The sequence below is a fragment of the Elephas maximus genome, chromosome 3, assembly GCF_024166365.1.
Source record: "Elephas maximus indicus isolate mEleMax1 chromosome 3, mEleMax1 primary haplotype, whole genome shotgun sequence".
In the NCBI taxonomy this organism is placed as follows: domain Eukaryota; kingdom Metazoa; phylum Chordata; class Mammalia; order Proboscidea; family Elephantidae; genus Elephas; species Elephas maximus.
In genome coordinates, this window is record NC_064821.1 from 40,893,708 (window position 1) to 40,919,577 (window position 25,870).

The following is a 25,870-nucleotide window of genomic DNA, read 5'->3' on the forward strand; positions in this document are numbered from 1 at the left end:
CTATTTCAGTGGCTGACAGAGGGATGCGGGCTCACAGTGAGCTGGCAGCTCTCAGGGCACCGGGGCCACCTCTAGCGTGGGGCCTCTGGGCCTTCTCCACGGGTGTGGGGCTGCTGGCCAGTGCCCTTTGCCAAGATCCGCAGGTACTTGAAGGCGGTGGGCAGCGGGCGGCCCAGGAATGGAGGGGTCGTCATGTCACGGATCATGATCACATACTCCCCTGCAAAAGATGGGGGGTGCTCATTCTCTGGAGCTCCCTGTGGGGGAAGACGTTTTGCTGGGGATTGCTACGGAACCCATGGGGCCACTGCCTGCCTAGGCCTCTTTCCCAAGCACTGAGCCCCACCCAAAAGCCAGGGTCAGTTTAAAAGGTGCAAATTTTATCATTGCCCATCCCCCTCACTCGCAGGTATCCCTGCAGCCCCCACCCCACCAGCTGTTAGATCATCTGCCACCCACTAGCCTCTGCCCTGGACCCCATCCCACCCCATTCATTATCCCAGCACCTGCCCAAGGCCCAGCCACCCGAACATGTGTTTCTTCAGCACTGGGCAACTGCTTTGCGACCCCACCCAGGGATCCCGGCCTCATTGGGGCCCCACTGAGGTGCCATGGATCTGGGTGAATCGCTGGGTTCTGAGTAAGTGCGGCCGCCTCCATCTTGGCCCAGCCCAGCTAGCACCTGGGCTTCCTGGGGCAGAGTGGGGCCAAGAATGAGAAGACGACTGTGCAGGACAGGGGGCACGAGTCCCCCACACAGGCAGAGACCTCACCCTCGGCTGACTCGGGACTCCTGCCTGAGTGGAGGGGTTTGCTTTTGAAAAGACTTCATCTTTTAAGGAGGAAAATAATTCATTTTCTCTAGAATGTTTATAGAAATAACAGACGCCCTGAAAACAGGGTACATCCAGCTTATTCTGTGGCCCTTGGGCATGGGGCAGGGGCAGAAGGGACCACCAGGGACCAGGCTGGGGTCGCAGTGCATGGGGAACAGGGCTGGTAGAGGCCTGGGAAGGTGGCCCCCCTGGAGGGGAATGTGGGGCTTCTAGGGAAAGAAGGAAAAGCACTTTTCTTTTTGGCTGTCTGTAAACTGTCTGGAGAGCTTCAAAGTTGGAGAAGCCATAAAAAAGAAAATAAGAAATAACAAAAGTGAGGTTGCCATGGAAACCGCCCTCTCCCCTCCCCTGGGCCTGCGGGCTGGCACTGGAGCGTGGAAAAAGCTCACCGGCCACCGGCTCACACCAGGAATGCGGCTGCCTCAGAACTGGGGCGTGGGGGGTGGCCGTGGTGGAGAGCGGGCGGCAGCCCAGACACCAGGCCTGGAACACAGGCAGCTGCACTTCGCCGTGCAGTCATCCTTCAACTCAGCCGTCCGAGGGTGCTGCAGATGCCCATGCACCCCTGGTGCGAGGCTAAAGTGGCCCTCGGGGGCCAGAGGAATGCGCTTGGCCTAGTCAGCTCCTTCAGACACAGTCATGGTTCTGGTGCTGGGGGCCCAGGCTGGGGGCTGGAGAGGGGTGCCCATTTCACAGCCCGTCGGGCATGAGCCTCGGCTGGGGCGCAGAGACCAGCTTGGCGGGCGGCCGCGGGCAGCCTCCTTGGCCGGCCTACCAAGGAAAGCAGCCCATGGCAACGGCACCGTGTTTCCAAGCAGCGCTGGTTTCTAGGCGTTCCCAGGAACACACAGCTCAACTTGTCTGTGGCCAAGGGTGCTGGCTGGGTAGCGCATGAGCTCTAGGTGGGCATCAGCCACAGGGCATGGACACACCCCCACGTGGACCCAGTCAGATGGGGAGGCCAACAGGACGGACCCGGGCTGGGGGCTACTGTGCCAGCCTCAGAAGCCACCCAAGCCCAGATCCAAGTCTAATGGTGTATTGTGCGGCCTTGGGCCCCGGGCTGGTATCTTTCCTGAGCCCAGTCCCCTGGGCCCACACCTAGGCCTCGCCCTTACCCCGTGTGGCCCCTCACCCCTTACAGCTGGTAACAGCCTGAGAAATCAGCACCCCAACAAACAATGCTTCTTCCAGGGCGGGTGACTGGGGGAGGAGTGCCACTGAGATGGGAGGTGTTGGCCGAACCTCCAGTGGCCACCATGAGCTCGCCCTGCTGTCCCCCCCACACCCACCTCCCCCTCAGGCATACAAAGGGTCTGAGATATTGAGGGGCTGACCAGCAGGCCTGAGACTGTGGAGAGGTGGTGTGTGGGCTGCTGTTGAGATGGACACTGAGGGTGAACAGCCAGCATGGTGCTCAGCTTGAAGGGTTGGGGGGCAGGGGAGATTGGGGGGTGCTGTGCTGACTCTGGCTATGCCCTGGCTGTAGCTGGCCACAGGGCCTAGTCACTGTCATGACTGCTTTAGCCCTGAGACTGCAGGACGTGCCAACTCTACTGCTTAGGGATCTCAGCCTCTTGACTGTAAGTTGCTGGGCCCAGTGACCCTCAATGTGAGGATCACTCCTGAAGGAACTCTGTTGTCTCTTAGTTTGTGGCCTGCTATCCTCCACCGTCTCCTTCTGTGGCCCCTCTTCTCTCCAGCCCTTGTGCCTGGAAGAGGTGGGAGCCCTTCCCCTATGGCTCTGCGACACTATCCAGAGGCAGTCTCCACAGGCGCGTCTCCAAAATGTCCTTGAGTAGACCCTCTCCCTGTGTCCACCAAGGCCAAGGCGCCACCTTCTCTCCAAGCTCTGCAGTTGCTCCAGTGGTTCTTCCAGCCTGTCCTGGCCCCACCGGGCCTGTGCTCCACTGGCATCCAGGGCCTCCTTCTGCCTTCTCCCTGGTCACTACAGGCTTGCTTACCACTGTCCTCAACACACCCACAGACTGCTTGGCAGGTGCAAATAAGACATCATTAGGTGCTCATAGGTGCTCAGCAGTTGCTCAGCAGGTACTCATAGGTGCTCAAAAGGTGCTGAGCAGGAGCTCATAGGCACTCAGGAGGTGCTCAGCAGGAGGTCAGCAAGAGCTCACAGTTACTTAGCAGGCATTCAGTAGGCATTCAGCAGGGGCTCAGCAGGTGCTCAGCAGATACTCAGCAGCCATTTAGTAGAGGCTCAGGAGGTGCTCAGCAGAGGGACAGGCAGGGCATCAGGACCCAGGGACGGTTGCACTGGTCCCCCACTGTCTAACTGGGCGATTGAGCCCAGGTGTGTGGGAACACATGAGATGGCCCACGGACTCGACCACATTGGCCTTAATTCTCAATGCCTCTGTTATGAATTGAATCATGTCCCCCAAAAATGTGTGTCAACTTGGCTAGCCCATGATTCCCAGTATTGTGTGGTTGTCCACTATTTTGTGATCTGATGTGATTATCCTATGTGTTATAAATCCTAACCTTTGTATGCGGTTGCAATGGGTCAGAAGGAAACCCTGGTGCTGTAGTGGCTAAGTGCTTCAGCTGCTAAGCAAAAGCTCGGCAATTCGAATCCACCAGGCACTCCTTGGAAACTCTACGGGGTACTTCTACTTTGTCCCACAGGGTCGCTATGAGTCGGAATCGATTCAACAGCAAAGGGTTTGGTTATGGATCGGAACAGCTCTTGGCAATGAGTTTGGTTTTTGTCATGTTAATGAGGCAGAATTAGAGACAGTCATGTTAATAAGGCAGGGCTCAATCTACAGGATTAGGTTGTATTTTGAGTCAGTCTCTTGAGATATAAAAGAGAGGAATGAGCAAAGAAGAGCAGAACCTTACTACCAAGCAGGAACGGAGCATGTCCTTTGGACCTGGGGTCCTTGCACTAAGAAGGCTCTAGACCAGGGAGAGTTTGATGACAGCGACCTTCCCCCAGAGCTGACAAAGAGAGAAAGCCTTCTCCTAGAGCTGGTGCCCTGACTTCACACTTCTAGCCTCCTAGATTCTGAGAGAATAAATTTGTTTGTTAAAGCCATTCGCTTGTGGTATTTCTGTGATAGCAGCACTAACTAGATAACTAAGATAGCCTCCTCTGGGTAGGTCAGATCACCCTACCCCCTGACGACAAGACCTTGGATCAGAGTGGTTCCTCCTGTCATCTATATCTGCTGCTTTGGGAAGAGTTTGCACTTCTGTGTCCACCAAGGGATGTGCCTGTGCTGGGAGCCCTGTCCATAGCCACCACATACTCAGTGTGGCACAGGTAGATGGAGGGTGGGGCAAGAGGCTTTCAGGGAGGTGTGAGTTAGGAGGTGGCCTTCATGTGCTGACCACCTGTGGACAGAAGGCAGATAGTGTTCCAAGCCCCTACCAGAGTTCCTGAAGGTCACGTTCACTCTCTGGGGGGTGAGAAAGAGATCAAGGGTCTGAGAGGAGCAGAGGGCCCACCTGGATGTAGTGGGGGCCTTGGATCCTCTCCTGGTCCCTCCCCCTCCCCCGTTGCCAGTGTTGTGGGGCCCCTCTGTGGCTCAAGGCTGCTATAAATAACAGCTATTGGAAAAGACCTCAGGGCTGTGCCCTCTGGGCCAGGGGGGTTCTCAGGGCAGGACACCCCCAGAGGACCCCAGCTGAGAAGAAAGAGTTGGCTGCCTGGCTTGATGCCTGCAGCAAGGGCATGCCAGAATAACCTCACCCCGCTTGCTGCTCCAGAGCGGGTGGTCCCACTGCCCCACCCTGTCTCCCTGTAGGGCCCCTACCGAATGGGGGTAGCTTCTGGGGGTGCCCAGAGAGCTGGTGTGAGGGGCAGCCAGGCTGGGGCCAGGCAGGGTGCGGTCCCCCACCCTTTGCCTGCGGAGCTTTCTGATTCCCGGGGGGCCTGGGGGGCCCGGCTGGGCGTGTGCAGGGGTCTGACAGCCGCTGCATGAGAGGTGATGGTCGCAGTCAGGGCGCCATCAGTGGAATGAGCAGGCGGTGTCCACGTAAGTGGTGGCTGCTTCCTGGCACTCTGGACTGTGGGATGACAGCTGGAGGTTGGACCCTGCTCAGCGTCCGCGCCCTCACCTCCCCTCCTGAGGGCTCTGTCCACCTACCTGGGTAAGCCACCACCACTGGCTCTGCTGTGGCCAGGCCCTTCCCGCTGACTGTCCCGTCAGGCCTGCAGAGAGAAGAGGAGGGGCCCTGGATGTGTCTCTCGGGGTTCAGCAGCACTCCACAACCCCTGACCCCTGGGCACAGGGCTGGGCAGCAGAGTCTGCCTGCACCTGGGGTGGAGGCTGGGAGCCCTGAGGACAGTGAGACCCCCGAGGTACCCCAGCACAGCTGGCCTGTCTCTTCCCATGAAGGAAGCAGTGGACTCATCCCCCTTGGGCTCCCCTTGGGCTGAAGGGGCCCACTGGTCGGAGTCCACCCACTGCTGGATGTCAGACAGCTTTGACAGAATGAGCCCCACCCCTCAGTCAGAGTTGCCTGGTGCAGAACGAAGGACGGTCTTTCGGGGGCTGGAGTGAGCCTCCCACAGACCTTACAGTGCAGAGCTGACCCCAGAGGATAAAGAATTACAAACCATACAGAAACCAGCTGAGGTTCTCAACCTGAGGAAAAGCTACTTAGGAGCAGTGTTGATTTTCAGTGATAGATAACTAGTGGCTGCCTTGGGTGCTCGAGACTCAGCCGTGGAGGCAGGGGTAGGGGGTGGGGACTTTGCCAATGACATGTCTCCCTTCAGAGGGACCCGCGGCCAGTCCCACTGAGGAGACAGGTGGGGTCAGGGAGGCTGGAGCGGGCCATGGGGTCACCCTGTCTGGAGGGCTCTCTAGTCCTCTGGCCACAGCTGCCATGAAAGGCAACCCCCCGGGGCTCCAGACCTCAGCCCCAAGTGTCCCGAGAGCATGGTGCATGTTCACATGGTGGTTCTATCTCCACCAGAGGGCTGTGGGGCCACCATTGCACTTCAGATCTGCAGTGAGGGGTGGAAGAAGCCTCCTGGAGGGCCAGCTAGCTGGGGAGGAGGTCACTGTCCAGGGAGGACCCAGATCTGGGTCAGGGAGCAGGTGGGCCACAGGATCCAACTGTGTCTCTGTGAGGACCCCATTGGTTCTGTCGTGCAGGAGCTGTGGCCGGCTGGCATGCACGCCCCTTGCTGAGTCCTAGGGCACGTCACTGGTTTGTGACCCCAGGGCCATGCTCTCTGCCGTGCCCCTCTGCTCTGGGGACCAGGAACTGGTGCAGTGTGGATGTCCACCCTGAAGCCTTGGTCCCACTGCTGCTGTCTGGGTGGTGCAAGGGCCCCAGGTGTGGCGGGCTGGGCTGTGCCCTGAACTGTCCACCCACATGGACCCGGGGAGCTGAGAGGCTGGAGCTTCTTGTGCCGGACGGTAGCTGGCAGTCGCCAGAGAACCAGGGCCAGGGGACAGCAGCCCCCTGGCATGGGCAGAGTGGCCTTGGTGACGTGGCCAGATTCCAACCCCTTGCTACACTTAAATACCACATCCCTGGCTCGGGTGCTAAAAAAATTAAAGACACCAGATTTCAAAATTGCTTCATTTGGAGTGGGGAGGAGTGGGCCTAGGCCTGGTCCCAGGAGTCCTGTAAAGGATTCTGGAGTGTGGGGGGTGGGGCAGGAAGATAAATAATTGAGCAGCAAGAATAACTGGAGTCTGTCGGGCTGCCAGCTTGAAGAGAAATAAACGGGGTTACAAGAATCCTAAGAGTTTTTACAGAACCCCCAGGGCTTTGAGAAAATAGACGCAGAGCCAGGCCGGCGCTCTGAGGTTCTGGCATGCGGAGACAGTAAAGGCGTGTTGAGTGGGAACAGCAGGGCACAGACCATGATGGTTAGGTTGCTTGCAGTGCGGGTGTGGCACCCTGAGGGACTGTGGCCTCTTAGGGTTGTGTGTCCTGCCCAGGGAAGTGGCTCTTTCTGGCAGTGTTTCATCCACTGTGCCCCAAGCCCCCGTGTTCCTTGGAGGGTCAAGGACACATGCACCTCCCCATGTGTGCACTGGGTTCAGCGTGAGAGGCCCATGACAGTGCTGGCAGAGGCTCGGCCTGGTAGCGTGCCCTGATGGACAGGCCTGTGCCGGGCTGGTCAGGATGTGCGGTCACGAAAGAGCAGTGGGAAGGCCAATGTAGAGGGGTGGGGATGCTGCCGGGAGCATGGAGGTTTGGCTAGGACAGGGCTGGCCAAGGGCAGCGGTGTGAGGTAGGGATTCTGTTTGATTCCAGTTACGTCAATTGGGCGCTGCCTGTGTGCAGAGTGCTGGGCTCAGCCTCCAGGAGTTGGGATCAAAGTGATGATGGTGGATGGCTAATAGGCTTCCTTTTGGGATTAGTGCTGGTTCTGCCTCAGCAGAAAAGGTTGCTGGAGAGATTTGGACCCAAGGAGCGAGTTGAAAGCGTAGCATGGGGGTGCTGAGGAGGTAGTCCCAAGGCCCTGGGCGAGTAGAAGAAAGAGCCTGGGAGCCTGTGTGGAGGCCACCAGGAATGGGCCAGTGTCTCAGGGGGAGCCTGGAGCTTCTAGGGGTACCCAGAGCTGTACCAGGGGCCTCTGCCAGTAGGGTCACCCTTCTCCACTCCCTGCATTTCCACATTCAAGTTTCCTTCTTTATCACTGTTACCAAAAAAAAAAAAAAGCCAAACCCATTGGCACTGAGTCGATTTCCACTCATAGTGACCCTATAGAACAAAGTAGAACTGCCCCATAGAGTTTCCAAGGAGTGCCTGGTGGATTCAAACCACTAACCTTTTGGTTAGCAGCTGTAGCTCTAAACAACTATGCCACCGGGGTGTCTTTTTTTTTATTTATTTTTTTTTCCTGTTTCTTGTGCTTGAGGGTCATTGAGCCTCTTGATTTGTGGGTTTATAGTTTTCATCAAATCTGAAAAAATTTCAGCTGTGATTTCTTCATATATTGCTTCTGCCTCCTCCTCTCACCTTTTTGAAGGCCCCAATTATGCGTGTATTTGTCCATTTGAAGTTGTCCCACAGTTCGTGGTGCTCTCCTAGTCTTTTCAGTCTTGTTTTTTCTCTGCGTTTCATTTTGGATTTACATTTCTATAATCTTTTCTTCTGCAACGTCTAATCTGCCATTAATCCCATTTAGTGTACTTTCATCTCAGATGTTGTAGTTTTCATCTCTAGAGGTCTGATTTGAGTCCTTTTTATATCTTCCAAGTCTCTGCTTGGCACGCTCAATCTTCCCTCTGGCTTGTTGAACATATGGTGTACAGTTATAACTATCCTGATGTCCTTGTCTACCAATCCTTTCCTCTGTGTCATTTCTGGGTCAGTTTTGATTGATTGATTTTCCTCCTCATTATAGGTAGCATTTTCCTGCTTCTTTGCATGCCCGGTAATCTCTGACCAGGTTTTTTGATATTGCTAGTCTTACCTTGTTGGGTGCTGGATATTTTTGTGGTCCTGTAAATATTGAGCTTTGTTTTGGAATACATTTAAGTGACTAAGGAACAGTTTGCTTCTTTAGAGTCTTTCTTTCAAGCTTTGTTAGGTGGGTCCAGAGCAATGCTCATTCTAGTGTTAATTTTCCCCACTACTGAGTACTCTACCCAACTCTCCATGAATTCTGAGTTTCCCCAGTCTGCCTGGTGGGATCAGACACTGTTTCTGGCCCCATGTCCACCCCAGGCCCTGCTCCCTCTAATCCTATGAGGTGGTTCTCTCCCAACCTTGTGTGGTTTCCTCACTCACCTGCGCTGATCTGTGCTCTGCAGAACCCTTTGAGGGTCTTGCTCTCTGTGTAGCCCTCTCCTCTCTCCGGTGCTCTGACCTGCAAACTCCTTGGCTTCCCCATACTCCCAGCTCTGTCTCCTCCACTCAGGGAGACCTCTGAGCTCAGCTGGGTTCCCCTCTCTGCACCTTGGTCTGGAAACACTCCAGACACTGACCTGGGGTGACTGTAGGGCTTGCCTCGTTTGCTTCCTATTTCTCAGGAATTGCTGTCCTTTGCTGCCTGACGCCACCATCTTGAGATCTGTTGTCTCATATCTTGTCTAGTTTTTTGGGTGTTTCCAGCAGGAGATAAAATCCAGTCTCTCTCACTCCATCTTGGCTGAAGCAGAACTCATTCCCATACTTACAGATCCAAATGAGATGTGAGTGCCCGACAGCATCCAACCACCTTTCAATTATCCATCCTGAAAGCTGGGTCTCTGCAGTGGAGAGCCAGAGGTGGGACTATTCACATGTCCAAGGCCACTGGACTTGGTAACTGACACAGGTTTTGTAAACAGCAGGTATCCTTAATGCCCACTTCCATTAGAAGTCTGCATTTCCCTCGAGAGACTGCCCGCACACACCCAGAATCTATCCTGGCCGTTGGAGGTGGTTGGCCACAGAGAGCAGCTTGGCCTCAAGGACACCATTTTCCAGACTGAAGTGCACCACCCAGAGGAGGCTGTTTGGGCTCCAGGGGACCGTGCACCCAGAGCTGGGCCTCACAGGGTCTGCTAAGAGTGTATGGAGCTTGGCATAGTCAGGGCTGCAGGAGGGTCATTTGTCTTCACCTCATCGGAGCCTCTTCAGATCGCAGCGCACACCCATCTGATCGGCATCCTCATGTCACTCACTGAGGCATCTTGTGAGCAGAACCAAGTGGGCAAAGAGGACACAGGGGCGACAAGGGCACTCAGCATGGCTTCTCATTAACGGGGGGCAGGGCTCACCCACACTTGGCCTGTGTGAGGAGGGGAGGGGGGCTTGAGACAGTGGCTGGAAGCATCTTATCACAGAAAAGTATAAAAACAAAATGTGGGAATTCTACTTACCCAGCCACTTAAGCCATCTATTTGGAGTCCCTGGCTGGTGCAAATGGTTAAGCACTTGCATACAGAGCTGCCTTGGAAGAAAGTCCTGGCAATCTACTTCTGAATGGTCACAGCCATGGAAAACACTATGGAGCTCAGTCCGTTCTGCTCTGACACACTTGGGGTCACCATGAGTCACACATGGGGTCGCCATGAGTCACACATGAGGTCGCCATGAGTCACACATGAGTCAGAGTAGACCTGATGGCAACTGGATTTATTTTTTGAGCCATCTACTTAGGATGCCATAAAAGCTCGGCTGCTAACCAAAAGGTTGGCAGTTCGAATCCACCAGCCACTCCTTGCAAACCCTATGTGGCAGTTCTACTCCCCATATAGGGTCCTATAGGGTCGTTATGAGTTGGCATCGACTTGACAGGAACAGGTTTGGTTGCGTTTTTTGAGTCCATACTTAAAATTCAGTCTCTGTTGAACTTGCAGAGGGTCCTCAAACCAAACCTTACTGTGTGATTTTGAAATTTTTAACTTCATATTTTGGGAAATTTCAAAATATACCCAGAAGTGGAGAGAGGAGGGGAAATGACCCGTCATGTGATTGACTCGGACTGGGCTTGATCAACTCACTGCCTCCCACGGCCTCTACCCTACCTGGGAAGCAAACCCCAAATTGGTTAGTTTGTGTCTCTAACCCATAAAGCAGCTCCCTGTTTGCTGCTTTGAACAGAACCTGATATCCATCATCACACCCTCTCTGAAGGTGTGTTTCTGTCTGAGACCACCTGAGCGCCATGTGCTGTGCTTGGCTGGCATGGCTCCAAGGTCCCTTTATTCTATGGGCTCACTTCTCCTTGTTTTTCCCAGTGCGTGTGTTGATGAAACCAGGTGGTGGTCCTGCCAAGCCCCCCCACGGTCTGGGCTCTGCTGACGGTACCCCAGGTGCCCTGTAAGGTGTCCCTCGATCCCTGGGTGCCCTGCAACGGGCAGGTTCCCATTTCACCGCTTGCAGTGGGCAGCTCTTCAAGGGTGTGTTCTTCACCTGGAGGTCACGGGGTGTCGTCAGCATGGCTAACCATTGCTGCCTGGACCCACAAGCTCACCAGGGGGTCATGATGAATTTGTTAACAACCCTTCTTTTCCTTACAGTATTAGTTTGAAGTAAATCAAGCCTGAGTCACTTGTGAAACAGGGAAATTCCAGGCGTATCTGTACACATGAGTCACTAGGCTTGGTTTGGCTGGGCCTTCAGCTTGGGGTTGGCCAGCCCAAGGTGGGCGGAGCGGGCCTTCAGGGCAGGCAGTTGGGGGCATCACCGTCCCTCTCCTTGGGGAAGGGGTGCCTAGGCCCATGGCACCTTCCCAGGAGCCCCACCCACACCGCCTCCCAGCACCCCATTGGCCGGAACTGGTCACACAGCCACTTGGAGGGATGCTCCACTTGGCCTAGGGCGCCTTGAGCAGGTGCTGTGGCGAAGAACGGGAGAAGGGCTGGAGGGCAGCCAGCAGGGCCTGTCCTGACACCGCAGACATTATTAAAGATCACAGTATTGACTGTACACACTCTCACCATGGACTCATCTGTGCTAATCCTTTTCCCTAGAATCGCATTTACCACCAACCACACAAAACGTGATTGTAAAATTCCTAAGACCCTCTGGAGATTCTCTGCAGGTGTAAATGTGTTTGGGGGTTACAGATCCAGGGGCCCATGGGGGTGTCCTGTGAAGCTGACCTGCCAGCACCCTGATAGCAGAAAGGCCCTTCATCTCCCCAGATCAAGAAGGCCTCCACACAGGAGGTCAGAAGGGTCTTGGGAGCCCAGAGTGCATAGGGGGCTGTTGGTGAGCATGAGGGGCTGGGGAGATGGGGATGGGCTCCTTGGAAGCCACAGGGAGGTACAGGCTGGCCCTTGGTTGCTGGACGGCTGGGTCTGTCTGGGAATCCCCTTCTCTGTGCCCACAATGGGGTGAGCTTCCTCACAGGGCTTGGGGCTCTGCTGGGTCCCAGCCAGGAAACACCCAGGAGCTTTCCCTGCCTGTCCCTGCTGGGCTCCTTGGGCCAAGGTCCTGGCTGTGATGCCTGGGCGTCCTGGCCACCATCCCCTGCTTCTTGCCCTGGTAGGACATGGGCTCCTCCATACCTGTGCCCTGGATGGTGAGGGCCTGGTAACTGCAGTACAGGCCAGACTTGGGACCAGGCAGCCCTGGCCGTGTGGGGGTCCTGGGGTGTCGAGCTAGTAGCGTGTAGGGTCTGGGCTGGGTCTGGCCCAGCCCTGATCCCCTTGCTGTCAGAAGTGCCCTCTCCTGTGCAGTACTAGGACACGCTCTCTCCTGAATCCTGCTGACCTGGAGCAGAGGGACCGCGAGGGTGAAGCAGGGCGGGGGGCCCTGTCTTGTGCTTGGTCAGGAGTCTGGGCCTCTGGAGGAGGGAACAGCCAGTCAGAGCCCAGGGTGAGTGCCCAGGAGCCAGCAGTGTTCAGGCAGATCCTGAGGGGGCCCAGGGCATCAGCCCATAGACAGCTGTGGGTCACAAGTAGCCCCCAGAACTAACTTGAGGTATTGGCGCAGGGTCAAAAGCCAAAGAAGACACAAAGCAGCTGTGATGTGAGGATGGGAGGTGCGTGGAGAAGCTGACTGCTTGTGGGCTGTGGGCAGGCCCTACAGAGAGCCCACAGAAAATTCTAGAATCAGAACCATCCCCTAATGCTGGAGTACAGCTGCCCTAAAGTGGGCCATGGTGGGCACTTCTACCCCCAGGGTCCAGGCAGCTGGGGCTGTGGGGCTGCCTCAGGCACAGACACAATTGAGGGCTCCCCTCTCTGCCCAACCACACAGTTGGTAGACGGTGTCTCTGCCCCTGCCACAGTGGCCTTGTCCCCATGGGTGCCAGGTGGATCTTCAGCCTCGATGTGGTGTGTGAAGGGTTAACAGCTACCCCAGCCACCCCATCTGCTGTGGTCATGATCCCCACACTGTGTCAGGCAGGAAGTATCCCTGCTGTGCCCGGACTGGGGGGCGGGTGGACACGCCTGGGCCCAGCTGTCTGCCCAGCCCTCGCACCTGCTTTGGTTTATTTTCCTGTTCTGACTAGGCAGGGCTCCATGTTCAACTCTAAACGTTTTCTAAACAGGTAAAAAAAAAACCTATCTTTTTTTTCTTTTTTCCACCCCTCCCCAGAGCACCCCCAGAGGAGATTCAAGCCCGGGGTGGCAGCAGCTCAGGCCAGGGAGGTAGCTGAGCCCACCTTGCATGGGACCTGCTGTCAGGGGAGGGTACCCATGAAGGCCGGCCCCTCAGGATGGGTGTAGGCAGTGGAGGCCCTCTCCTGGCCTTGGGACCCCTGTCATGGCCACCACCCTATGGCTGCATCTCCTAGCTCCCTGCAGCCACACAGATGAAGCTGGGGGCCTGCACTGTGAGTGGGGGTGGCGGGGCACACAGTGCCTCTGCATGCACCTGTCCTCACAGGATCTTCCATCCCTGGGGCACCCTGTTCCTGGCCTGCCTAAGATGGACTTCCCCCAAGCCCCTAGCCAGGCCTTTGAGTGCCCCTATACTGTGTGGACCTTGGGCCCCTGCAGTCACCTTGCTGGGGCCACAACAGTCTGCCAGGACCCTGCCCTAGTGCAGGCTGCCCACCAGCAGACCCTCAGCATGGGAGAGCCCCGACACGTCCCAGGTGATGGGGGCAGCAGGCCTGAGGAGGCCTTCCTGGCAGAGGAGACACTGTGTGCAAAGGCAGAGTGGGCTCTACGTGTGTGCACAGAGGCGGGCGCCCCAGGGGAGCTGGAGACAGGGCGGAAGGCTGAGAGGCCTCATCATGGGGGCCTTCGACGCCGTTTAGCCCGAGAGCCCCTCTGGGTTGGGAGGAGCCGGCAGAAGGAGTAGGGTGAGGGAGCTCACAGTCCTGGAACGTGCCCTCAGGGCGGCGCGGCTGTTCTGCTAACCACACGTCTGAGTCCATGGCTGAAGGCCATCAGGCCAAACTCGGCAGCCCTCCTTCTTTGTCCGTTGTGCTTGCTGGGCTGGGTGGGTGGAGCAGTGGTCGATGTTGCTCCTTCCTGGCTGGGCCCTGCTCTGCCGGCCTCCAGTGTGGGTCCACATGGCCTTACAACGGGGTGTCTGGAGGCCTGTGGGCTGGTGCCAGGGCCCGGCCGTCTGCTTGTCTGCCCCTCATTGTACAAACTGGGCCCTGAAGGCACAGCCCCCTGACCTGGCCAGCCTCACCCGGCAGGCGCTCTGTGGACCCTGTGCACCAGGAGCCAGTGCTCAGAGCAAGGGACCGCACTACACCTCACTGTCCTCTTCAACCTGATAATCTGGCTCTGCGCAAGGCGTCTCCGGTCCCTGAGAGGGGCTCACCAGTGGACAGCAACCTGGGCCATCCTCATGACCTGGACTGACAGGAAGAGAAAGCTGGCCACCCTGGCATCCGGGTTGGGGCGAGTGAGGAACCAGGATGCAGGCACCTCCAACCCAAGGGGCACGTCCTGGTTGCACGGAGCCACTCTTGTGGGCAATCTCTTCCAGGCTGAGTGAGGGTGACGCCATGGCCATCACCAGGCTGGGCTTGCGAGAGTGCTGAGCATGGAGCAGCCACCCCACTCAAGGATAAAACATTAATGGGCGCCATCTGTGTTGGCCTAATGACTGATTAAATGACTAATCACGGAAGTCTTAATTAAAGCCATTTTTCTCCTGGCCAAGGTGGGGGCTTGGGCGGGCTGCGTGGGTCAGGCTCTGCGTGGTGAGCCGGCAGAGAGCCATTCTGCACCAGGTCGGTCTTAGTGGACCTCCCGCACATCTCAAAGTGTGAGATCTGCGTTTCTGGGGAAGGCGCCCCCCATTTCCGTGGCCGTCCTGTGTGCGGCTGGGGAAGCGCCCCCCATTTCCGTGGCCGTCCTGTGTGCGACTGGGGAAGGTGCCCCCCATTTCCATGGCCGTCCTGTGTGCGGCTGGGGAAGGTGCCCCCGTTTCCATGGCAGTCCCGTGTGCATCTGGGTGCGTCCCCAGCACCGTTACTAATAGAGTCCAGCGTTTGCAGCTGACACCGTTTAACATGTTCAGGAACTGATGAGGCTCTTTGTCATGGGGTGGAATTCTGTAATCCGCCAGGAATGTCTCCGCAGGAATGCAGCGAGAGGCCCGGGAGGGGAGGGTCCCTGTGAGGGGGGCCAGCCTGTGGTCCGCCCTGCAACCCACCCCAAGACTCTTGGGGCGTCCACCTCACACCCTTGGAGCTGATGCATGGCAGGGGCCGGATGTTAGAAAATGCAAGAAGCCACTCACATGGTGACAGGCAGAAGCTGAGCCGGTTTTCACCAGCCTGGGGAATGGACGGGGTGGGCAGCACCCTGACCCTCTGAGCAGCCAGGACCCACTTCCCGGCATGGGGCAGCAGGAGCTCCACCAGGCCAGGACCCTGCTTCTTGCTTTGCTCTCTCCTCTGGTGGGAATCTGGTGGTGGTGGTTGGAGGGGGGCGGGGTGCAGAATCTCTGAGGCGGGTAGTGCAGGTGGGGAGAAACCACTCCACCTTGGCTCCTACTCTGCTGCTCGCCCTCTGACCAGTCCTGGGGACTGGTGGAGATTGGCCCTGAGCCTTCCGCTGTCTGTGTGCTGGGCCCCCCTTCTCAGCCACCTGCATAGAGTAACAGGGCCCATGGGCTGTGCTGGGACCCTGCAGACCCAGTCTCTCTGACAGCCAGCCCTGGATCCTCATGAGCTCGGTAAGCCCACTCTCACCTCCAGGCTGAAGGCTCCACCCTAGGGGTCTGCCCTTCTCAGGGGCATGAAGGTAGTACTTATTCCCCAGAGACAACATTCCAGAATTCTGCCTTAAAGTTTAGAACAAAAGGCAATGTTTCCCTTGAGCAGCCACCCTTCTTATGTAAATTAGAAAGCTGCTCAGCTCTGAAATTATAGGGTGGCGTCACCCTGAATCTCTGTTGCGGGGAGCACCCTTCCCACTGCTTCTATTGTTCAAACCTCCTGGATGGTGGTGGTGGAGGTGCTGCCCACGTGGGCCAGCGTCGACTGGGAGTAGCTAGTGAGGGCACAGGGGTCAGCACAGATGGGGACAGGTGACAGCTTGCCCTGTGGCACAGGAGGCAGAATGGTGGAAGCCACCCTATCGTTGCTCAGGGCCTGTGCGCTCCAATGGTGGGTCGGGACAGCTCCCGTCTAGGGAGCCAGAACTCAGGCTGGGTGGCCCTCATGGTTTGTGCTGCGAACACAGGGCCATTGGCCTGAGTGTACACCAGGCGGGAGGCCTGCAGTCCCTCACCCGCCACTCAGCCACGCCCCATGGCCTGGAGCCGACTCCTCAGCAAGTGCAGAGGTCCCCTGGAAGGAAAGAACACGGGGTGTCCTGTGGGTGCTCACTGTGCGGGGGGCAGGGCAGGCGGGACAGCAGAGGATCACAGGGAGTGACAGTATGGCTGAACCAGGGGGTGCAGACACTCCAGAGATGTTTGCACTGGGGGTTAATCAGGGACTCCTGTGTACAAGGGACAGAATCCCAACTCAGACCCCTGGAGGGTCAAGTGAAACGGCCTGAGGACCCACCTGGTAGGGTGGAGGGGAGGCAGCTCCAGGTGTGTACTCAGTTGAGAGGCCTGGTCATACAACACCTGAGTGAGGTCCTCATGGGGACTTGTGGGGGGAACTTTGTCAGGTGCCATCCCTCTGACCCTGCCATTAGCTCATTCAGGGGGTGAGCCCTTGCATATTTCCACCCTGGGGGAGGTGGGCCCGCCTGCAACAACCAGCAAGATCTTGGTGAGGATTTCTTAAATGCAAAACAGACTTGTGGGCTGAAACTCCACGTGCTTTTGATTTGCCCCAGCCAGGCTTTGTGGATGGAAGGGTTCATGTTCTTAGAATTCCAAAAGGTGAGCTTCTCGGGCGGAGAGCCAGGAGTTGGTGCCAAAGCAAAGAGCAAGGCAAGAGAATGGAAGGCTGCAAGCCGGGTTATGGGGCTGGGGTCCTCCACACCCTCCCCTGGGGGGTCCTGCAAACACCCTCAGGTTAGGGGCATCTGCAGGTGGAGGCATTACAGACTGGGAGAAGTCTCGTTCCAGGTTAATAGCTCAGTGGTCCCCCAAAGCCCAGGAACAAGGCATCTGGGGGTGTGGGGCAGGTGAGTGATGGGTGGAAACGCCTGGGGGGTGGGAAGTGGTGAGGGTTGGGTGGGTGGATGTGGGAGCCTGGGGGGTGGGGAGTGGGTGGGGGTGGGAAGCTGGGTGGAAGGATGCCTGAGAATGTATAGGGCAGGTGGGGGTTGGGTGGGAGATGGCTGGAGGAAGCCTAGGGTGTGGGGGCAAGTGGGGGTTGGGTGGGGAGATGAGTGGGAGACACCTGGCCGGGGGAGAGTGGATGGGGGTTGGGTGGGGGACACCTGGGGGTGTGTGGTGGATGGGAAGTTGGGCTTGGGATGCCTGAGGTATATGAGGCAGGTGGGGTTGGGTGGGGGCTGTGAGGGGGTGCCTGACTGCGTGGGATGGGTGGGGGGGCCAAGGAAGATAAGGAATGGCACCCCTGCAGGAATTCTGGATCAGGGAAGCCTGGGGCAGTGGAGTAGGCAGGGAGGCTGCCCGGGGTCTTCAGCATGGACGTTGGGCAGTCTGCTTCCTCAGCAGCCATCTCAGGCGGAGAGAAGCTGGGCCCGGACTCCCCTCCACAGCTGGTTCCCTCCCCGGGGAGGCAGGATGAGCCTGGGGAGATGAGACTAAAAATACCTCCCGGAGCACCTACATTCAGAACACACACGCTCAACTGGCTCATGGCTCCCGGGGAGGGTGGGCTGGGCCCCAGGGAGCTCTGCCTCAGCGTGGTACAGCAGGGGTGGTTCGGCCAGGGCCTGGGTCCTGGGACAGAGGAAGCGACGACGACGAGCGAGTGAGGGGAGGGGCCAGCCAAGGAGGCAGCGCTGACCCCAGCCCGAGCACAGGAGATTCGGGGCATTCTGCAGACGTGGACTCTGACAACCGCCCCACAGACAGGTGGACAAACACTTCATTTCAGCCCCAGGAGACCCTCAGTGGGAGCCGCAGGCTGTCACAGGTCAGCAGGAAGATGGGACATGAGGGCTGTCTGGTGAGACAGACCACCAACATGTCAACATGTCAACGTGACCATAGTCACTGTGTCCGGGGATGCTGCCTGAGCAGCTGGGCCTTCCCGTGTCTCTGACTCGCCCTCTGTGTGTCTGGGATGTGTCTCTCATACAAGTCCCAAGATGGAAACTCTGGTGGCCATGGGATCTCACGTTCAGCAGGGTCTCGGCTGTTTTTCTTTAAGAGCATGTTTCTCATCTGTCATGTGAAGCAGGCTTCATGTGGGATTCGCACTCTGTGACTCAGAGACCACAGGACAGCCCTTCTCTGCAGGCAGCATCAAAGCACTGTCAGCTATGTGCTCCTGTCCGTCCACACCTGCTGCTGGTGTCCCCACACACGACCTACTTGCAGATGGCACAGGCTGGGGCAGCCTGAGCCAGGGTGCAGCCTGTTTCTGTCTTCACCAAATGTCTTCTTTCCTGGGAGCCCCCTGGCTCTGTGCCTACAGCCGGTGCTTCTTTGGTGGCAAGTTGAATGCCAGCCGAGCCGGGAACCCAGAGTGGGTGCTTCTGCCAGTTCCAGTCCCACTGGGAGCAGGGTTGAGGCCTGGTGTGCATGAGGGATGGCAGCACCTGGAATTACTACAGCTTCATTGCTGCCACTCTGGGGGCTGGTAACCCAGCCCACCCTATACCCGGGCCCATTCTGTCTCCAGAGGGTCTCTCAAGGCAGTGGTATTTTTGCTGGTGGCCCCATCTGTCAGAGCATGTGGGTCTGTGCCCCACCGCCAGCATGTTTCTCTGTCCAGCCCCAGTTCTGGGTCCCACCGTCAAGGGAACTAGAAGAGGGACTGGCTCTCGTCCTCCAGGGTATGCCTGGGGATGGGAAGCTTGCTCCCTGTAGCTGGGGTCCGTCCTATCCAGGCTGCCCAGGGCCCTTGGGGCCAAGGGGGAACAAGCTGCTTCCTCAGAGGCTGCCAAGAATGGGGCCCAGACATTGCTTCCTCAGAGCCCAGCTTTCCTCCCACAGGCAAGGTGACTGGCCGTCTGCTTGCATGCTGGGAAGGAGGCTTACCCCGGAGAGGCCTCCTCTCAGAGTGATAAGCAACCCTCTCTAATTTGTCAGAAAAACTCCAAACCTAGTTTGGGTAATCCATTGCTGAATTTGGAACTCCTGGGCCTCAGTTTCCTCATCTGTAAAATGGGACTAGTGACAGCACCGGGCATGGACATGGATGGGATGCACGTGGCCAGGACACATGCGGCCAGGGTGCTGTCTGCTCCCAAACCTGGTCACCTAACGATGAGCCGCAGGCATCCTTCCAGATGCCACGTTGTGATGGGGATGGTCGGCTCCACCACACATGTCCAACGGGCCATGGCCCCTTCTAGTGGGCAGGGGGATCAGCTGGTGCCAAGGCCACTTTAGCTGCCGATTTGGGTGGGTCTCCTGTGACACACAGGGATGATTCAGAGGGCTGGGGTGGGAGGTACAGAAGCCCCCCCAGTCTCTCCTGTCCCTGACAATACAAAGGCATGGACGGCACGGTGCCAGGGTCACCCATGTGCACCCCAAGATCTCAGCTGTGGACGGGCAAACTGGATTTGCAAAGGGCCCCCACAGGGCACCCCCCACCAAACCCATGTATATCCTGCTCCTGGGGAAGGTGCGGTTGTGTCCCCTGGGCCGTGAGGCTGGGGCTGCTGTGGGGCTCAAGTGTGGGTGAATGTGGGGGCCCTGGTGAAACAGAGTGTCCTGCCCCATGACACAGGGAGATGGAGGCGGGCACAAGAGCAGCAGGTTCCCCACCAGGGAGAAATGGACGGTGACCCACAGGCTGCAGTGGCTCAGAGGCTCCACGTGGCCCCCCTACCTTGTGCTAGCCCTTCCCAAGCAGCACCCCAGATGCCTCACCATGTCTGCCATACCTGGCCAGATACGCCCTGGTTGGGTGACCAAAATTCAAGCCCTCCCCCCCGCCAAGAAGCAAGGGGTGGGGACAGGAGTGGTGGGGGCAGGGGGTGGGTAGATACAAGGAAAGCTCTTGAGCTCAGCTCCACCCATGGCCAGGCCGGCACCCCAACCCACAACGTTAGGCGATGGCATTACATATGCCTCTCGTTCACCTCGCAGCTCTCTTTGAACCCCATGTCTGTCAGGAGTGCCTGCTGACCGGCCACACTGTGTTGCTCGTGCAGCTACTACATCTCACTGAGATTGATCAGGGCAGAGGTACCGGATCTTATATGAGGCTCTCTCAGCCCTTCACACCTCGGTGTCTCCAGCCACACCTGGGGTTATCTGGCTACAGGAGTGCCCCCGCCTGGTGCAAGGTCTTCCAGGGTGGCCCTTCTGAGGCTGGGCAGGTGGGGGGCAGGGCCATGCGTGCCCATCCCCCCAGCCCAGCATCACTTGCTCAGCAGCACCCCCTCTCACTTAGTGCCCCACTGGGGCTTCCTGGGACCCCCAATAAACGGCATGCTGCAAGTCCTTGTCTTGGGGTCTGTTTTGGGGAGCCTGGCCTCTGAGGTGCCTCGTTGGCCCTACCTGCGCGGGGGAGGTGCAGTTTGCTACAAGTGGCCACCTGTGGTTCCAGAGATCTCTCCCACCTCTGTATGGCCTCGAGGGCACCCACTCCCCTACCGCCTGGCACCCCGGCCACCTCTGCTGTGGTCCCCGGGGAGAAAGGAGGGCCTGTGAGTCTCCGCCCTGCCCCATTGCTGCTTCCCTGAGAACCTGGGGGCCAGCTCCTGCCCTTCAAGTCCCCTAGACCATTTCTCTCACTTTGACCGTTTTCACCACGGCCCCTCACCCAGCCCCCACTCAGCCCCTCCGGGGGCCCTAAGACAAGAAGCAGGCTGCTCTGCTGGGCCCATCTCTGGCCCATTTGTGTAAGATACCAAGGGGGGACCGACCAAATGGAGCTGCAGGAGGCAGGCAGCTGGAGGCCTGTCAGGTATGCCATCCCAAATCCACCCTGCAGGCTTCCCCAGGGGGACCAAACCTCCTGCTTTGCCAGGTGCCCAGACGCAAGGGTGGAGACCCACGGTGACGCAGACGCAGGGGTGGAGGCCCACGGTGACCCAGATGCAGCATCACCCACCCAGGAGGAACTGTGCTGGGATGTTCTGAAGGACCCCACCTGCCATGGATGCATGCACCTGGGAGGACACAGGTGTGGTGGCCCCTGCCAGCCCTTGGTCCCCCTGATGGCACCGCTGGCCTGGGGAGAAGACAGGGCCAGCGGGAGGCCAGAACCAAGCCCACCCAAACGCCCAAGAGTGGGGCTGATACCCCCTACCCCGTACCTGCTGCCTCCTGGCGGCTCCTGTGCTGTTCCCAGTGTTCTCCCTGCGCCAAGGCTGGGCCTGTGGCCTGCCATCTACAAGGAGGAGGGCTCAGGAAGCTGCCTCCCACAGGGAGCCTCTCATCCCCAGTACCCCAGAGGCATGGCCTCAGCGGCAGAGAGGGGAACGTGTGCCTCAAGGGCCCAACAGTGAGGGTCCCTTGCCCTATGAGCCCCCAGGGCTGAGCTGATGAGGGGTCCTGCCCTGTGAACCCCCCAGGGCTGAGCTGATGAGGGGTCCTAACCCATGAACCCCCCAGGGCTGAGCTGATGAGGGGTCCTAACTCATGAACCCCCCAGGGATGAGCTGATGAGGGGTCCTAACTCATGAATCCCCCAGAGCTGAGCTGATGAGGGGTCCTAACCCATGAACCCCTCAGGGCTGAGCTGATGAGGGGTCCTGCCCTGTGAACCCCCCAGGGCTGAGCTGATGAGGGGTCCTGCCCTGTGAACCCCCCAGGGCTGAGCTGGTGAGGGGTCCTGCCCTGTGAACCCCCCAGGGCTGAGCTGATGAGGGGTCCTAACCCGTGAACCCCCCAGGGCTGAGCTGATGAGAGTCCTAACCTGTGAACCCCTCAGGGCTGAGCTGATGAGGGGTCCTGCCCTGTAAACCCCTCAAGGCTGAGCTGATGAGGGGTCCTAACCTGTGAAACCCCAGGGCTGTGCTGATGAGGGGTCCTAACCCATGAACCCCCCAGGGCTGAGCTGATGAGGGATCCTGCCATGGGAACCCCCTAGGACTGAGTAGATGAGCGGTTCTGCCCTGTAAACCCCCCAAGGCTGAGTGGATGAGGGGTCCCTGCTCCCCACCCCCGGCCTTGGGAGGGCCACCCTACCTGACCGCCATCCAGGAACAGGATCGGGTGGTACTGGGGCGGAGGGGGCCCGAGCAGGACGTCAGAGAATACAGCACAACCTTGCTCCACCCGCCGGCAGAACCGGGAACCCAGAGGCTTGTGCACTCCACCTGAGGAAGAGGGGTGTCCAGGAAAGTAAGGGAGGTAGGCTTTGAGAAGCATAAAGCCAAGACTTAAAAATGGTCTAAGAGATTGCCAGCCACTGGCGCCTCTCTGAGATTGGGTTCAGCGTCTGGAGGTTGATAACTGCATTGCCAGGTTGGTGCAGGGTCACCCCAGGGCCTCCCAAACACACAGAGGATCCACTTTCTTGTTGAGGTCCTGGGTTCTGCTGGTACCCCTCTGCCCCGAGGGGCCCATCCAGTCTCAGAGCCCCCACCCCTCAGGCACCACATCCTTCTACAGGGCTGCAGTCCTGCCCTTGTGCCCAGCAGTCCTGCCCTTGTGCCCAGCCAGTGCCTTGCCCCCGACTCAGGATGTAGAGGCATTCTTGAAGACGTGCCCCAGGTCCCGATTCTGGGCAGGCAGGAGTAAGTGAGGATGGGGGAGGGGGTGTTAGATCATGGGTCAGCTCAGATGCATCAGTGGAAGTCAGCCTAGTCTGGAGTGGTGGCCGGAGGGGGACTATGGGAAGGGCAGGAGGAGGCAGGGCCAGTGGATGCAGTGATGCAGCAACTGGACATGGGAGTTCTGGAGGGGCAAGGCCTGCGCTGGGGCATGGCCTCGGGGTCAGAGAAGAGGGCAGGAGGGACCTACCTCAAGGATAGACAGAGGGGTGGGCCAGGGTGGGATCCAGGGTGGTGCCGAAGCGGGAGGAATGTGGGCCTGATTTGGGGGGCAGGGGAGGAGGCCAAGTCAGGTGGGCAGTGAGAAGGAGTGGGAGACATCCCAGGAAGATGTCTGCTTGTGCTAAAGTAGTCTGCGGGAGGGACCCTCTCGGTGGGCCCTCGGGCTGCCCCCCTTTGAGAATATAGCAGTGACGGCTGTCATCCGTGCACAGGATGGGGCCATGGTGTTTAGGGCATGAACATCCCTCCCTGGGGCCCAACTTCTTCAGGGGGTGACAGGGGCACTGGGAAGCACGGGCCACAGAAGTATTTCCAAATTACAGGTGGGAGAATGACCTCTCTCAGCGGTGTCTTCATTTCATCATTATGGCGCGTTATACGAGGTGAAGTCTTGTCCCTGCAAGGACATTCTTCAGGTAATGTCTGTCCCCTCTCCATTAGCTTTTGCCATCCTCACGCTGCTTGTATCCTGGGCAAGGACTGGAAGCCATATTGCTGACGGCATAATTTCCATTTCTCAACGCACTGGCGGCTTCCACGTGGGCTGGGCAGGAGCTAACTTTGACCACCTCTTTTATGGACACCTGACAGTAAAGATGCCAGCTCTGTATCCTAATAACCCGGAGACTAGCACCCTCTGCCAAGGTGGTTGCCCAGAGTGGGTCCAAGACCAGGGAGCACCACAGATGCTGGGTTCATTCAACAGCAGTCACTTCAGACCTTGACCCACAACATGCCATTTTGGGGGGCTAGTGGAGGGGACCGAGAAATGCATTAAAAGCGCAGCAAACATTTCTGGTGAGCAAAGAAGTGTATACCCAAGCCAGGCCTGGACTGGGTCCTCCTCCCTTAGGCTAGGTGAAAGGGCCCGTGCGGGGTACAGTCCTGCCTTGGGAGGTCCTGCCTGAGCTGTTTAAGAGGCTCCTTCTCATGACCGTCACAATCACTGAGGTCTGTGTGGCACTGACTTGGTGCCAAGCACTTGCAGGCAGGGCCTCACAGAAATCTCCTGACCACCTCGGCGTAGAGGTCCTGTCGTCGTCGATACTTGACTGGTGAGAAACCCGAGGCTCAGAGAGGTTATGTGAGAGCCACAGTCGTAACTACCATGCTCTATCTGGGTAGTAAAAACATCCCTAAAATCCACCATGTCAAACAAGAGGGAAGAGGACATGGAATAATACCAGGTGTCTTAGTCTCCTAGTGCTGCTGTAACACAAATACCACGAGTGAGAGGCTTTAAAGAACAGAAATTATTTTTTTTCACAGTTCTGGCAGCTAGAAGTCCAAATCAGGGTCTCGACCATGTTGATCCCCTCCTTGTTGGGAGACCCAGGCACTCCTTGGTTCCTTGGCTTGCAGATGATCCTCACGTGACATGTCTACCCCTGTCTGTCTGTCTGTCTGTGCTGTTCTGCTCTGTTTATAATTCAGAAGGGATCAGGTTTAGGACCTACTCTACAGCGGTATGACATTATTAACACAACATAAGAAAAACCCTATTTCCAAACAGGATCATATCCACAGATACAAGGGGCAGGAATTCAACACAATTCAATTCATAACACCAGGGATGATTACACAGTAAAGTCTCAGTCCTCCGAATGACAAGAGTTTGACATTTGTGATCATCCAGACATTTGAGGTTATCTGGACAAGTAGGCCTAAGTTTCCCTCTGGGCCATTTGTCATTCATGCACTTGCTTGGCAGGGATAAAAGAGGAAGAGGCTGTCTGGATTGGTCAAGATCCTTTTTACTGCGAGTGAGAGAAAGCCAACCCAAACGGGCTTAAAGTAAAAAAGGAAACCATTTCTCCAGTCCCAGGAGGGAATCTTCTAGATTTAGGAATCCACACCGTGTCTCTTTCTCATTGTCCGTTCTCCCTCCCTCAGTGCTTCTCCCTTCTTAGGTCGTGGTCCCCAGTGGGGCAGAGATGGCTGGGAGGGGTCTTACACTGGCCTGCGTGGTGTTGGGAGTTGGGGAGGGGCGCCCACTGACCCACATGGAGTGGATGCTACAAGGAAGGGGGCATTCTGCTACAGAAGGTGGGTGGGAAGAAAAGCAGATGGCAGTGCAGCATCTGGGACTGGAGAGGCCAAAGTTCACCTTTTGTTTGTTCCTCCACAAATGTGGCCCCGTGCTGACCACGCCAGGCTTGCACATCTGACCACTTACGTATCTTTCATACGCCTCAGATTTCACCCCCAAATCTCCCTGCTCCCCCTACCCAGTGAAAGGCACCCCACCCTGGGCGTTCAAGCAGGAAGCCGGGGTCAGCCTCGAGTCACCCCCTACCCTGTGTCCTTTACTCCCACGATTTCTGCAGCAGGGCCTCAAGCTTCTCATCCTTCCAGCCTCTTCCTCGCTTCATGTCTTTAGAGGAGCCAGCCGACCATATGGCTTCTGCCCAGCCTCCTGCCCGGCATGCACTATTGTCTGTGTCTGTGGTGTTTTTGATTTGTCTGTCCCATCACTGTGGCACCCCAGCTCCCAGCTGGCACCTGGGGGTGTTGCTGACGTCTGAGGGTCAGGGGGCTCTGGCCCACTGCCACTGGTCTTGCTGCCAGGGGACAGCTGAATGCACCCCAACGACCCAACCCTCCTGACCCGCCCAGCCTCTGTTCACAACCTGGGCCAGAGTAGGCCAAACCACAGAAGAGGAAAGGCCAAAAGCTTGACAATACATGCTAGCCTGCGGGGTTAAGGAGGCCTGGGTGGCGCAAATGGTTAACGTATTCAGCTGCTAACCAAAAGGTTGGAGGTTGAAGTTCACCCATGGGTGCCTCTGAAGAAAGGCCTGGCCATCTACTTGAGAAAAATCAGCAACTGAAGGCCCTGTGCAGTACAGTTTTACTCTGACACACACAGGATCACCATGAATCGGAGTCCACTTGATGGCAACTGGTTTGTTTTTTTCTAAAGGCATTAAAGTCTGACTTCTGGTCAAAAAGAACCAAGTTTTTAGAAGAAATAGCCTTCTTCTCAGTCACTGGGCTGAGGAGCAGACCAGCCAGCGTCTCTGGTTGGAGTTTCCATACCATCCTGAGCTAGTTTAAAATGTTCAGTGAGACACCTTACTGGATGAACATGGAGGTTATTCAAAATTGGGGTTCTACGGGCCCCAAAGTCCACCCGAGAGAAAGAGGGTGTCCTGTCTTTGCGATGGGCTTGAATGGGGACAGGCC

The 25,870-nt window shown here is 57.5% G+C and overlaps 1 protein-coding gene across 1 annotated transcript in view; it reads right to left on the reverse strand.

Annotated features, from left to right (window-relative positions):
* The window catches only part of MORN1 (MORN repeat containing 1), a 104,843-nt gene continuing 78,973 nt past the window's right edge, over positions 1 to 25,870 (reverse strand). Inside the window, exons 11-14 of the mRNA XM_049875498.1 lie at positions 21,876 to 22,006; positions 21,002 to 21,075; positions 4,949 to 5,013; positions 1 to 220 (exon numbers count right to left, since the gene is read on the reverse strand). Of these exons, the coding sequence (XP_049731455.1) occupies positions 72 to 220; positions 4,949 to 5,013; positions 21,002 to 21,075; positions 21,876 to 22,006 (419 nt within the window). The 3' untranslated portion in view covers positions 1 to 71. The remainder of the gene's footprint in view (positions 221 to 4,948; positions 5,014 to 21,001; positions 21,076 to 21,875; positions 22,007 to 25,870) is intronic.